Source organism: Pteronotus mesoamericanus, unplaced genomic scaffold (genome assembly GCF_021234165.1).
Source record: "Pteronotus mesoamericanus isolate MK-2021 breed Mesoamerican mustached bat unplaced genomic scaffold, CSHL_Meso_final scaffold_85, whole genome shotgun sequence".
Taxonomy (NCBI): Eukaryota; Metazoa; Chordata; class Mammalia; order Chiroptera; family Mormoopidae; genus Pteronotus; species Pteronotus mesoamericanus.
The window spans coordinates 50984246-51000007 of NW_026555329.1; the positions used below are offsets into that span (position 1 = coordinate 50984246).

Consider the following 15762-nt stretch of genomic DNA (forward strand, 5'->3'; position numbering starts at 1 on the left):
AGCTCTTCCTTAAATGTTTTGTAAAATTCTCCTGGGAAACCGTCTGGCCCTGGACTTTTGTGTGCTGGGAGTTTCTTGATTACTGCTTCAATTTCCCCAACTGTTATCGGTCTGTTCAAGCTTTCTGTTTCTTCCTCCTTCAGTGTTGGAAGATTATACTTTTCTAAAAATTTGTCCATTTCATCCAGATTTTCAAATTTCTTGGCATATAATTGTTCATAATAGTTTCTGATGATCATTTGTATTTCTGTGGTATCAGTTGTTATTTCTCCTCTTTCATTTCTGATATTATTAATTTGGGTCCTCTCCCTTTTATTCTTGATGAGTCTGCTTAAAGGTTTGTCCACTTTATGAATCTTTTCAAAGAACCAGCTTCTGGATTGGTTGATCCTCTGAATTGTTCTTTTTGTCTCTATGTCATTCAGTTCTGCTCTAATCTTGACTATTTCCTTCCTTCTACTTGCTCTGGGATTTATTTGTTGTTGTTTCTCCAGTTCTTCAAGTTGTAGTGTTAGGTCTTTTATTTGAAATGTTTCTATCTTTTTAAGGTAAGCCTGTATTGCTATGAACTTCCCTCTCAGGACCGCCTTTGCTGTGTCCCATAGGTTTTGGACAGTTGTCTGTTCCTTTTCATTTGTTTCCAGAAATTTTTTGATTTCTTCTTTTATCTCATTATTGACCCATTCATTGTTTAAAAGTGTACTGTTCAGTCTCCATGAGTTTCCAAGTTTGTGAAGTTTCTCTTTGAGTTTGATTTCGAGTTTCAAGGCCTTGTGGTCTGAGAAAAAGTTTGGTATTATTTCAATTTTCCTGAATTTACTGAGGCTTGCTTTGTGTCCTATCATGTGGTCTATCTTTGAAAAACTGCCATGAGCATTTGAAAAGAATGTGTATTTTTCTTCTTTGGGATGTAAGATTCTATATATGTCAGTTAAGTCTCTTTGATTCAGTGTTTCATTCAGCTCCACGATATGTTTATTAATGTTTTGTTTGGAAGATCTGTCCATTTTGGACAGTGGGGTGTTGAAATCCCCTACTATCAGTGTGTTGCTATCTATATCTTTTTTGAAGTCATCCAACAATTTCCTTATAAACTTGGGGGCTCCTATATTGGGAGCATATAAGTTTACAATATTGATGTCTTCTTGATAGATTCTTCCTTTAAGTATGATAAAGTGCCCCTCTGGGTCTCTCTTTATGGCCTTTGCTTTGAAATCGACTTTGTCTGATACAAGTATGGCAACGCCAGCCTTTTTCTCATGTCCATTTGCTTGGAATATTATTTTCCATCCCTTTACTTTCAATCTGTGTAGGTCTTTTGCTCTGAGGTGGGTCTCTTGTAGGCAGCATATGTGTGGGTCATGTTTTCTTATCCACTCAGCTACCCTGTGTCTTTTGATTGGGGCATTTAGTCCATTCACATTGAGAGATATTACTGATAGAAACTTACTCATCTTTTCTCTTTGTACTTGTGTTCCTCTCCGTCTCATTCTTTTCCTTCATCTGCTTAAACCAGTCCCCTTAGCATATCTTGGAGTGCTGGTTTGGTAGAGATGTATTCTTTTAGCTTTCTTTTGTCTGGGAAACTCCGTATTTCTCCTTCTATTTTAATGGAGAGCCTAGCTGGGTAGAGCAGCCTTGGCTGTAGGCCCTTGCTTTTCATGGCTTGGAATATTTGTTGCCATTCCCTTCTGGCTTGGAGTGTTTCTGTTGAGAAGTCAGCTCCTAGGCGTATCGGGGCCCCCTTGTATGTTACTTTCTCCTTCTCCCTTGCTGCCTTGAGGATTCTCTCTTTGTCTTTGACATTTGCCATTTTAATGATGATGTGTCTTGGAGTGGACCTCCTTGGGTCCTTCTTGAGTGGGGTCCTCTGTGCCTCCTGGATCCATGAGAGCCTTTCTCTCCTCAAATTAGGGAAATTTTCCATCATTACTTTTTCGAGGAGGTTCTCTATCCCTTGCTCCTCTTCTTCTCCTTCTGGTATCCCTATTATACGGATATTATTGCGTTTCAGGTTGTCCTGCATTTCCCTAAATGCTTCTTCATTCTTTTTGAGCCGTTTTTCCATTTCTTGCTCTTTCTGGGAGCTTTTTTCTACCTTATCCTCCATCTCACTGATTCGATCCTCAGCTTCATCCAGCCTGCTTTGGATTCCTTCTACTGTGTTCTTCAATTCAGAAATGGTATTCTTCATATCCTCTTGTGTCTTCTTGATAGTTTCTATGTCCTTTTCCAGGCTGATATAGTTTGCTGTAAGATCCTGATAGTTTCTCTGCAGTTTCTCATAGTTCTCTTTGAGCTGGCTGAGCTCATTGAGCTTCCTTAGAACCATTGTTTTAAATTCCATATCTGATAGTTCCCTTGCCTCTATTTCATTGAGCTCTCTCTGTGGGGAGTCCCCTTTTCCACTCATTTGGGGAGAACTTCTTTTTCTTCCCATTTTTGTGAGAGTCTGTTAAGTATTTTTGTCCTTTACTTTTCTTTCTGGGCTTGCCTCTGATGATGTCAGTTGTTGACCCTATAGGGCCTTGGGTTGTTTGTTTGAGCCTTTCAGGAGTCTAATGCCTGTGTCTGACTCCTGCTTGGAACAGCTCTGTGACCCCTTCGGTCAGGGCTGGGCTATTTTTTGGGATCTCTCTGCGCTCTCACGAGAGCTCCTTGAGCGCGTTCCCAGCGCGGCAGGGTCCCCCCACCTGCCTGGGCTCGCATGTGTTTGCCCCAGACCAGAGGGCTTATTCGCGACCTCCCGTGCTCATCTGACCTCCCTGGCACGCGAGCTTCGCGGCACTGGTCAGTTTAGAGTCTTCTATTGTGTGTTTTCCCCGCTTTTGGCTCTTTGGGTGCGTTGCTTGCCCTCGCCAAATGGGGACTATGGAAATGGGAGGAAATCAGCTCTCCGGTTAATCCTGTTTCTGGTCTCTCCTCCAGGGACTCTGGGCAGCTCTACTTATTTTGTGGGCCGCTCTGCAATCGCGGCGGGCGGGTCAATTTACGCCTGCCCTTGCCCCTCTGTGCAATCCCTCGCAGGCCGTATGGGTGCCAGTCTGTGTGAGGCCTTGCCGGCAGGTGCAAGCGTTTGCCAGCCCGGGTGGGTCACACACACGCTCGCCAACCCTCGCCAGTCACTCGGCGCAAGTGTGCGCGCCTGCTCTGGGTGTTTTGGGGGTGTCTATGTTTGCTTTTCGGCTTTTGGATCTTTGGGGGTGTGGCCTCTTTCCGCGCAATGGAGACTTCGGCAAGGAGAAGGAGTCAGGACTCCCCGGTTCCTCCTCCCGTTCTTTCCCCAATGCCTCCGTTTCTAGTCTCCCCTCAGGGGCCTCTGGGCAGTTCTGTGTCCCCTTCGGCTGAGGATCCAACCCCTGTGCGGACTGCGTTTCAATCGCAGGCAGTCTGGTTCATGCGCGCCCCGCTTCTGCCTCTTTGGGGTCGCGCCTTTCCAGCCCACAATGGAGACTACCGAACGGGGAGGGAGTCGGGACTCCCCCGGTTCCTCCTCCCGTTCTTTCCCCAACGCCACTGTCTCCAGTCTCTCCTCAAGGCTCTCCCAGACAGTCTGCACTCAGCCCCGCAGGTCACACGCGCACAAGCTGTGTGCGGAGCGCACAAAAGGCAGGTTAATTGATTCCCTTATGCCTGAGCGAGATGGTAGCTGCAGAGTGGGAAGTGCGTTATCACCCGGGCTCCACCGGCCGCAGAGTCAGTTCTCTTCACAAAATTTTCCTCACCAGTCTTTTCCCAGGCACCAGCCCACCCTGCTGCCGCCTGTACCCAGCGATCAAGGAGGGTGGCTGCCGCTGCAACTTTTGCGTTTGCCCTTTAAATGTCTTTTTGCATCCCCAGCCACTTGTCTCTGGCAGAGAGTGCCCCTAAGCTTTTTGGGGTTGCGTTTTGTCTGTATTTTCTCGGCTTTAGCGGCTGTAGTTTAGGGGTTCCTGTTTATGATTCAGACCCCGTTCTTCCCGGGGGGACGCTAACTGGCTGTTTCAATGCCCCTCTGGTGCTGGTGCCCGTGGGCACCCAGCCCACCCTCTCGAGCCTCCACCGCAATTCTCACCCGTTGGGATGTGTGAGAGTCGAATCCGCTGTCCGCGGCACCAAGGCTCCTCTCCCACTATCGCTCCACTGCTTTCCAGGTGATTACTCCATTATTTAGTTGCAATTCCAGTTTGGTTTTGAGAGGAGGTCAGTGTGACTCCCTTTCACTCCTCCGCCATCTTTTTTTTCTCGAAAAGCTCTTAACACACTTGTTAAAACTTCTTTTGGGGGGTCCCATTTCTACAAGTTTTACTGTGGCATTAGATAGTGAATAGATATTACCTTACGTGCATCTATAGTTAATTTTCTATGTTTAGAAAGATTCTAAGTTTCATCTCTTCAGTGGATAGAAATGCTACTATTGTAAGTTATATCTGCTATGGATAAAGGGAGAGTTTGAAAGAGTACTAATAAACCTGCCATGTATTTTCATGCTATTCCTAAACTCCATTCTGCTCTCTTTTTCCTGAATATGCAGTTTCCTAATCATGTTTTTATATATGCTGTTTGCCATAATAGTTCTTTGAAACACTTTAAAATCAGCAACCTTTTTCTCTTTGTTAGTTTTATTCTCAAATTGTAAAAACTAGCAAAAGAGGACCTATAGCAGTACATAGCACTTAATACATGTTCAGTAAATATTTGCTTAGTGAATGAATTAATATATTGACAAGAAAATCAATATGATGTTTTGCTTATTCATCCTAAGGAGAGAAAGAATTCACCTTAAGGAGAGTTGAGCAAGCTACCAGGTAACAAAGATCAATTACCCACATATTGCTGTGTGAACTTTGGTGAACTTAAAATATCTTGTCCTAAGTTGTCTGTCTTTGTTTTCATTGAATAATTCTTGCACTTCCAAAATTACTTCATATATTTCATAAAATTGAGGTCTCGAATAATCATGGTACTATCATATTAATTGCATGCATAATTATTTAAACTAAGATAAAACATGGCAGAGAAATAGGAAAAAGCATGAATTAGTAATACAAAAAGTTAATTCTGAAACAATCATAAATGATCAAATGTTATTAATCATTGTTATCTCACCTCTTTGAACAGTTATTTGAGATTTCTTTTCACTTGAAATATACTAATCATCAAAGCACATTTTCCCATTTTTCTCTATTGTTATATTAACATAGATATAAATTACTTGAAGATGTTTAAATATTAGCATTAAAGATTACACAAAGTATTATATGTGTTGCAAGCTAATTTAAATATTTATAATATTGTTTCAAATAGTGTATGGATTCAAAAATTCTTAGGGCTACAGGACTGGTCAGATTATGCTGATGAGACAATCAGTGATTAGCACTCACTAGAGATCCATCAGTGAATGGATGGATCAACAAATGAATTAGAAACTTTAAGGAGGTATGTAATCTATAAGTTAAATTCATTGTGAGCTGCTGTGTGTGTTTCTTCAATGTATGAGTGCCTAACTGTGTAAGATATCTTTATTATGTTTTTTTGTTTGTTTGAGGCCTTAGAGCTGTGAGGAGTTCTATTTAATGATAAAATATTTTTATGATGTTATGTTTAATCATCTCTAAGGAATACTTATCTCTGCAAATAAATGTTGAAGATGTTTAGAATCCAAAGCAACACTATCAGTTGGTTTCTTGGAAAGTAATAGAGTCTTGTGAAGTACCCCCACCCCCCAAAAAATACATAAAAATAAACTATTGCATCAGTAACTAAGGAGACACCTCTTTAATTAATAAGGCAAAATAGAAAATCTGTTAAAACTCCATCCTCTCTTCTTCCTTTCCACAAGTATAAAATTCTAATTTCTCCTTAAAACAATTATAGCAGGTGTAAGTGGAGCTACTCTGAACAAAATTTCAATGATGATGATACATTTATTCATAATTGTGATGTTTTTCAGTATATAGCTTTACCATTGTGTACATACAGTGATAATACTTGTTTTGACCAAAAGTTAAAGTTGAACTGGATCTTAGAACTGTAAATATATTTCTCATCTCAAGGGTAATGCTCCTCTGTTAATTTTTAAAATTTATCAGTTAAGAATTGTGTTCAGATACGAATAGAGAGGTGGAAAAACTGAGACATAAACAAATTAGGGAATTAATTTTTCATGTAAAACCAAGAAGCCTGAATGTTATCATTTATTAGCACTGATTTGTTGGCTGAAAGATGTCACAGCTGAAGTTTTGAAAATACTCTTGACCTGTTCCTTATAATCACAAGATAACAAGATAACTGTAAGTCTCAATGCTAAAGGACAAAAGAATGTCTATATAAGGATAGCAAAGGTTTTACTGAAGTCCACTGCAGAGTTTTGCAAATGTCTCATTCATTACAACTATGTTCTATTGCTACCCTTAATTTTATAGGAGACAAAGAAATATAGTTTTCACCAGGATACACTTCCTTCTCTAATAAAATCATATTTCCATTAGTAAGTAATAAGGAAGCTATGTATATTGAATACACAACTAGAAGGCTCTGCCACAGAAATGGATATAATTTTATTTATTTCACTTAAGTGCAAAAGTTAACATTTAGTATTCATTCAACAAGCCAGTAAGTTCTTTCTATATGCCAGAAACTATAATAAATAATAAACTGTTAGAAATTTTAAAAAATAATACATATTACTCACCCTTGAGACACACATATTTTATTAAATAATTAAAAATAAAGGACTTATTTTATTAAACAACTAAAGTATTTTTTAAAATATGACAGATAGTGGATGAGCTATGGAATAAAAAGGCATAACCTCTCTTTGCTTGGGAAGGTCAGAAAACTTTGCAGAGAAAGGGAAATTCAAGTTTAGTCATGAAAAAAGAGAAGGGGTTTAACAAATATTTAAAAGGAGGGAAGGGCAAAAAGGAAAAAAGCTTTTCCTGGCAGAGAAATTATCCAGTCCAAAAGTGTAGTCATTGATTTATTGAATAAATATTTATTAGAATCTGTCAGGTATAGTGAACTAAGAACTGGGAATATATGGATGAATAAAATAGACATGATTGTTACCTATCTTCATAGGGCTCATGCTCTAGACATACAAGAGCACCTGGCCTTTAGTCCTTTAGATTAGTGGTCACACAGGATACTAGAGCAGAAGGAAAGCCCTACAGAACCCAAGCAATATCCTTAGGGACAGAAATTAGGGATAGAAGAAGGATCTGTAAGAAGAGCTCACCCTCACTTTTAACCTGTTATTTCTGTTATAAAAATGTGACCATTAAATGGCTGTTTAGTAGAGAACGACATAATTAATTGAATTTTATAAGGCTAGAATAATGTCGGTAAACAGGATTATTGGGGATTAAGCTTTATGAACAAAAACTGAGTGTTCAGGTAGTATGTGATTCCAACAGGTCATCAGGAGATAAGACTGATGTATTTCTACTGATGAGAAAATGGATCCAAAAACAGCATTTACAAAACTTGAGAATGGATTTCATTTCGTGTGAAGGGGCCTAGGAAAAGGGATAAATCTAGCGTGTCTCTAAACTTCTTTTGTGTTTGTGAATAGGCTGGGAGACTGCCTTTCATCTTAAAATTAGATGAATATATTTGAGGATAGGATGAATTTGCTTTTGGTGTATTTAAGTTCATGATGCCTATGGAGCATCCAAGTGGAAACATTTTTTTCAACAGAAATACAGAGACATGGAATTGGAAGACTCTAGTATTATATGATAGATAAAGCCATAATACTTGGAATTATATATTTAATAATGGGTTTACTTTTGGACAAGTATTTATTAAGTACCACTATATTCAAGGTACTATTTTTTACCATTGGAGATGTGCCTACACATATACACACACAATAAAGTCTCTGCTTTTATGGAGTTTACATTCTAGTTAGGGACAATGCCAAAAAAGAAGCAGATTATAATGTAATTATATGATTAAAAATAAAGATGGAGCCTAATGGGTAGAGTCCTAGAGGGATGCTCTTTTAGATAGGTCCATCAAAAACACCTCTCTGATGAGACTCTTGAATATGTGAGGAATTGTAAGCAGAAGGAACAACATGTGCAGTGGCTATGAGATGGAAGTGTGTTCTCTATGTTTGAGGCTTAGGAAGGAGGTAAGTATGAGTAAAAGGAATAGTGGAATGAAATTCATTCTGGTAAACTTCAGTCTGATAGTTTATGTACAGATTTTGTTCTAAGTAACAAAATTTCTTAGAGATCTTAGAAACAAATAAACATGATATAATTTATGTTTTAAAAGGAATTTTGGCTGCTGTGTGCAAAGTACATGGGAGTGAAATAGAGAAAATAAGAAACTGGTATAGGGGTATTATAAGAGACCAGAAAAGAAAAGATGGGAGCTTGGACTAGGCTGGTTGTAGTAGAAGTGTTATGAAGTTTCACGAAGATTTTGCTAATTAAATTATTCGAGGTCTGTGAGAGATAAAGAGAAATCAGGGATGATTGGAACATCTAGGGTTTGTTCAAATTGGTGAGTTGAGAAAGAAAACAGTTATTTTGTTTGGCTTTGATTTGTTTTTCTGTTTTGTTTTTAGAGTATTTTTGGAGGCTTCTTAATAAGCAGGTCAGTTGATGAATTCTTAAATTTCATATGCTTATTTGACAGCAAAAGGCATGATCAAAACAAATGGACATACATTTTGAGTTCACAGAAGTCATGGGAACTGAAATATAAATATATGAGTTGTCAGCTTATATATGGTACTTAATGATTAGTAGTCTGAGTAAGAGCACCTAATGAATGAAAAAAAGGCAGAGACCAATGTATTTAAAAAGTAAATAAATTAATTAAAAATAATAATAAAAAATAAATAAAAATAAATAAAAAAATAAATAAATGGAGAAAAAAAATAAAGGATACGAATACAAAAAAAAAAAAAAAGAAAAAGAGAGATATGGGAATAAAATGGAAGGGGGAAAAAAGATGTCCAAAGGTCTCTGGGCATTTAAAACACTGAACTTTGGAGGTATTAGCCATGCATTGAAGGCTAAGAAGTAACATACAATGTATAGAGAATAAGAAAAAGGAAGATGGAATGAGAACTGAGAAACGCTGACATTTAAAAGACGAGCTGAGGAAGAGTAGCTCACGCTTCATTTTTGGCCACACCGCCTTCATGTTGCTGTCTTCTGTCTTAAAATTTCACATTGAAAGTATTCAGATGACACTTGCTGAATGAGACAAATAAAAATTTTCAGCTCAGTGTGAATAAACTGCTCTGGTATTGGTAAAGACATAAGGTTTTCATTTCTACCATTGATTTGTTATTCTGCTTTTTTTAAAAAAAAACATTTATTTATTTTTAGAGTGAGGGAAAGGGAGGGAGAGGAAGAGAAACATCAATGTGTGGTTGCCCCTCCCACACTCTATCTACTGGGGACTTGGCCCACAACCCAGGCATGTGCCTTGACTGGGAATTGAACTGGTGAACCTTGGATTCACATGCCAGCACGCACTCCACTGAGCCATACCAGCCAGGGCTGTTATTCTGCTTTTATAGCTAAATTCCTGGAAGCCAATGTCTGTTTCATCTAATTAATCTCTTCTATTACAATTATTCAGTGTTTAAGACTTGGTAAAGAAAGCAGAGGAAATGGGTTGAGGGTGGCTTGAAAACGAAAATAGGATAATAAGAAGATAGAAAGGAAGATGCAGTTACAACTTAACTTTTACCTCTTTGAAAGGACTCATTTTGCATATTCATAATTTACAAAGTTTTTTTCTAATTTCAAACTTCTCTTCAAGTGAAGAATTTCCACAGAAAAATGTAAAAGCTTTTAAAACAAATGGATATAAATATAGAATAGAAGGCACTTTTAAAAATACATACTGACATTTCTCTACGCCTGTCAATACAAAATGGTTGTGTGTTTGTACAGTGAAAAAAGATTGATATCAGAGGAAGAATTCTGCATTAGAAGAATTTTGCATCAATAAGTCTGTGTGTGGGGAGGAGATTAATTTAGTGGAGAACCAAAGACCAGCCAAATCTTTAGAAGAACATGTATTAGACAACTTTCCTTAAGACATGCATTGGAATGCAGTAAAGACAAAGTTAAATTTCAGGGACTGATGGCTAGATAGTTACTACAAAATAAAATTTTGTAATTACTAATGGTACATTAAATTAATAATTCATTAATAAGTAGAATATTTCACTGTAGTGTTTCCAGTTAAGTTTTGTTTACATTATTTTTCTTATGAAAGCCAACATGTCCTTTTCTATAAGTCTGAGGTTATGTGTAATTGCTAAAATTTCATTTTATATAATCATTTACTCTTCATATGGTATATTTTTTACTAATTGCTGTTGTAAAAATTTTCAGTAATATAACATAAAGTACTACTCTCTTTCCCTACAATGAAACCTTTACAAACAACAACAAAATGAAGATGGTAAAGTGTTAGAATAAATTACAGTTTACATGCTCAACCATAGTATGTCTTTATTTATCAGCTGGAAATTGTTATAACTTAAGAGTTTGATTTTGTTTGAGTATAATTTGGGTTTTCTTTCATTTTTCAATATCATTGGTCATTAGCTTTATACTTATAAAAACCATGTTCTTAGTGCCTGTTTATAGGCTTTTCCAATTTATGTTATTTAAAGGCCTTTTCTGTGAACAGAAAGGCATAGACCCTGATATGAGAAAAGTGTGTTTATGAAAGCTTTCATTGATTAAGATCCACTAATAGGCTATCTCCTACTTACTAATAGGTTTTGAGGCACATAAATATTTCTGAGCCCAATATTTAGAAACAATAATTCCTGTTTCCATGGAAACAATTTTGTATATGTTTCTGCACCAACTCTCAAAGCTTATTCAATCATAATGTAACTAAAATAATACTAATGGAGTCTCTGGATTCCTTTGCCTGGGTCCAGATCTCTGAGGCCCTCTGGACCTGACAATAAGGGGAGTAAGATGGAAGTGGCTTCCTACAACAATTCCCATGGAAACACGCAGAGAAGTTTCTCAAAGGATGAATGAAGAGAGCAGCTCAAAGCCTCATTCAATGGTTTTTCATAGAGTTCTCTAGGGAGGGTAGAATGGATCCTTTTTCAAGGGGTCTTGAAGAAAGGCTATCGTATGCTAAGAACTAAATGCAGAATAGAATAATGAAAATTATTTTAAAGCCTTAATTTTATTTTTATGTGTACACCTTTAAAACTGGTGGTATAGTAAGAAAAATGCAGTCATACCTCGATACTGGTCAGCTTCAGAACTCGTCAAACCTTGTACTCATTGCATTTTGATAAGAAAAAAAATGTTTCAGCACTCAATGTTTTCGCAACACTTGAGGCCTCTCTCTAGCAGTGAAACAGAGGTTGATGCATCAATCTCACAGTTGCTCCTGAACAGTTCTGTACTTGGTTTCAGTACTCTTCATGAGTTCCAGAACGCATTAATGATGAGTACTAAGGAACCAATGTAAAAGAAAAAAATTGGAAATCTTGGAGTCAAATTAATACTATTAACAAACTTTGTGACCTTGGTAAATTACTTAACCTCTCTAGGCCTACTTCCCATTGTAAAACTTGAGGGACTTTAATGAAATGTTGGGTTGGCCAAAAAGTTCATTAGGTTTTTTTCTGCAAGATGGCTCTAGGAGTGCTTAGTTGTCTTGAAGCTCATTCAAAGCCATTTTGTTAGATTGTATTGTGACAGCAGTCATATCAGCATGCATTTAAAAAACATCAAAATTGGTAAATTTTTGTGTAGCCATTTTAATATTGAAAATGGAAAAAATACACAATATTTTCAGCATATTATTATTATTTCAAGAAAGGTAAAAATGCAACTGAAATACAAAAAAAATGTGCAGTGTATGGAGAAGGTACTGTGACTTATCAAATGTGTCAAAAGCGGTTTGCTAAGTTTCATGCTGGAGAGATTTTTCATCGGATGATGCTTCAAGGTCAGGTAGATCAGTTGAAGTTGATAGCAATCAAATTGAGACATTGAGAACAATCAATGTTATACCACATGGGAGAAAGCTAAAATACTCAAAATATCCCAATCAATAAAGTTATTGGTGAAAATGAAAAATGTGTCTTTTATTTTACTGAAAAAACTAATTGCACTTTTTGACCAACTAAATGTATGTATATATTATATATGTGTGTGTATATTAGCTTTAAAATGTTTGATTGTGCCATAGTAGTATTATAATGAAAAAAATACAGTGAAAATGGAACCAGTGAGTGGTCAGGTGACATCTTCTTACTTACCATACATTGTGTGATGCATTATATTTTTTGATGAATAATAATGGTAATAATAGTAATAGACATGGCCACAATTACTAAGAGTATCAAAATTTTACCCACTAGAGCAATAGTTCTCACACTTTGTTAATCATCAAAATCACTTGGGACTTTAAAAAAATTGACAATCTTAAATCTCACCTCAAACCTAATTTTTTGAGGTGGAGCCCAAGCACTTATCTTTATAAAATAGCCTCTTATGTGATTCTGATGACATCTGGGTAGGGAACCGTTATAATAGATGTCCTGAGTGAATGGAAATGAGAATTTAGCATGATTTATAGTTTTCATAACAAAGTTTTTTGGATAGAGTCCTCAAAATTGGTTTGTTTTTCATGTTTTTTCTTTTTCTGTAGTCCTGTTTAAATGTAAGTCTCCAAAGTAAACCATTTCTTCTTAAAGGTAAATTTTAGCAAATAAGTTCTAATTTTTAGAATCTGACATAATATAGTTTCTTGTTGAAATATTTAATGGGAATATTTATTGTTAAATTACCCTTTCTTACAGATTTTGAGCAAAGGGCATATAGCAAATTAAAGACAGTTCTCTGTTTTAAAGCAAAAGAGGCTAACATTCCTAATATTTATTTCTAGCATGCTACAATGTTTTTATCATTGTGGCCATACCTGAATATAAATTATGTCATTTTTGTTTTTGATTATCACAGAAACTATAGGGTTTTTTTATATTTTAACTTTATAATTATTGTTTATACTATTTAATTTGATTTTAAAAACATATTCAGGTAACCCATAGAAAGGACATCTATTATATTTGTTCTATACATGTTTTTTTTTCCTTTTTATACAGTGTAGAGAGAGCTACAAAATAAATTTAAATATGTATTTTGAAATATAATCATTTCAATCACTAAGCAGAGGGTTAACACTTCACACAATGTGTTAATAAACTCTGTATTCATCAATATTCAAATACATTTATGATATTTAAATATGTTCTTATTTTCCTTGCATATGAAATAATATATATATAGTTTTTCTCATTTGGGAATTTATTAATTTTTCAGAAACAATACTTGACAGTGAAATATTGTACAGATCCCACAGTGTAATAAAGGTAGTTTTCCAAAAGTTTCACAGAACAGTAGCAGCATTTTTGACCCAAAGAATGCATTAAATTGTAAGGAAATGGAAATTTTGATGGACTTTATTACTTCATTAGTTACTTGATATCATTCCTAAAGTAAGTAGCCATAGAAACAAAATAAATTAAAAATATCTTACTGGTCTTTGTCACTATTTTAATCACTCTCACTCTTCCTACTTTGTGTTATGCTTCTGTTCTTCCCTGGTGTCTGTTTTCTAACACATCATTGAAGCACCTTTTTATTTCACAGAAAGTGACTGTCCTGTAGATAAGCGTGCTCAAAGTGTTCTTTATGTTATATTTTACACTAAAGATGACATAGTTTAGACCTTTAGAAACAGTTCTTCAAAAAGTAATGCAGGGAGGTAGCACTACCATAGAGGCCCAAATTGTGAGGATACAATTTGGTGTGGGTAGGGTAAGATATTGACAAGATCCCCCTTTTATACAGTTATTTCTGTGACTATAGGATCACAGGAAGGTCCTGAGTATATGTTTTGAATTTTTCCTTCAATTTCAGAATGACTCGTTTGTGTATACCAGTGTCCCAGCTGTTGTCCACTTTGTAATGAATTAGTATTGAACTCAGAAATTGGGTTTCTGCCAGAGGATTCTGGCAGTGAACATTCTCCTATAACAACATATGAGTGATAGCAGTAAAAATACCAGGGGGCTTCACAAGGATTCAGAGCAATGGCTTAACTTCAACATAGAGATGATCACAGCAAGCACAGCTTATTGTTCTACCCTGGTGAGTGGTCTGTTAGGTGCCTGTATGTAAATGAAGATAATTAGAAAAGAGTGCCAAAATGTACCCTCCATGAGAAAATGTACAGTTCTTAAAAAGATCATTCTGCAATCATAAGGAGCCTTTGTGAGGGGCATAAAACCCCCTTCTATGAGAGGTTTAATATCTTTTGAGACATCGGGAGGAGTACCATTTTGAACAAAGGCCAATTGGGATTTCTCCAGGAATGCAACGCATCTTCCCAGTGTGACCTTCAGAAATAAAGTTTTAATTTCCAGTTTAACTATTCATCTTCTATACGCATTCCTTCATGGGTTTCCTTTTTGATAACAAGCCAAGGTGATTAATTTAAAGAGGAGAAACATTAAATAGGAAACACTTTTCTTAAAAATGTGTGGGTAAGAAGCTTTATGTAGTCAAAGAAAAAAGAAAGACAATTTTGAAAGAAAATTTAGCACACTCTCTGTGACAGAATAAGGTAATTGGGTTCTTTTTATAATTAATGTTTGATTTTTTTATGATATTACAGTTGTCCCAATTTTCCCCCTTTGCCCTCTATACCCAGCCCACCTCCCACTTCCATTGTCAGTCTCTACACAGATGTCCATGTTCATGGGTCCTTCATATGTATCATTTGACTAGTCCCTTCACCTTCTTTCAATCAGTCCTTGTGCTGTGGGTTATTTGTTTTTTAAAAGTTTGTGTCTCACCTTACAGAAAAAGAAATTGCTTCTGTAATGCAGTAACATCACTTTTTCATAATTAAAAATGTAATCCTTCTTCTTAATTACCAGCCACATGGAGTTCTACTCATGTGGAATTTTTATCATTTATTTGTTTGTTTGTTTATTTGATGAATGGCTCTTCCTCGCATTACTTTCATTTATGTATTATATTGTAAATGGTTTTAAAGGCAGAGCATGACTAATGAAATCCAGTTATCTGAGTCATCTAGTGTATAACACATTGGCAAAACATGGTAATGGAAAAAATACATGAAGCTTACATTAAAAAAAAAACAAGAAAAATTAAAATCAGTACTATCAGGTCATTGGTTCCTGTCAGTGATGAAATTGCAAACTCTGAGAGGACAAGAGCATTGCCTATCTTGTCCACATTTCATGCATATTATCTAACAAAGAGTAAAGACTTAATAAGACTTATCTAACAAAGAGTAAAGACTTAATAAGAGTAAAGACTAGTTGAATGAGTGAAATATCTGTGAAAATGAGTCATTAAATTCACTACATTTAAGTGATACTACAAAAATATCTACCTGTATTTAGATGTTAAATATACTTTAAAACATCAATTTTCAATAAGGTAAGAAAAACAAATTAAAATGAAATATTTTTACCTGTTTTTTTTTTAATTAATTTATTTACTTTTTAAATACATTTGTCTCTGCCTTCCCCCCACCTCTTTCCCTTGCCCCCTCCCACCTTCCCTCCCTCAGCTCTTCCCCTTTGGTTTTGTCCATGAGTCCTTGCTATATGTTCCTTGACTTGCCCCTTCCCTTCCCTTTCCCTGCCCCCCCTTCCCTCTTGTCTCTGTTGATTTCTTTTCCTTTCAGTGTTGCTGGTCATATTTTCCTTGCTTCTTTGCATTGTTG

General features: G+C 36.1%; 1 protein-coding gene across 1 annotated transcript in view; it reads left to right on the forward strand.

The window, feature by feature from the left end:
- FOXP2 (forkhead box P2) overlaps positions 1–15762 on the forward strand; it is a 497120-nt gene that overhangs the window by 258155 nt on the left and 223203 nt on the right. The window contains exon 3 of the mRNA XM_054564264.1: positions 13171–13176. Coding sequence (XP_054420239.1) covers positions 13171–13176 — 6 coding nt within the window. The remainder of the gene's footprint in view (positions 1–13170; positions 13177–15762) is intronic.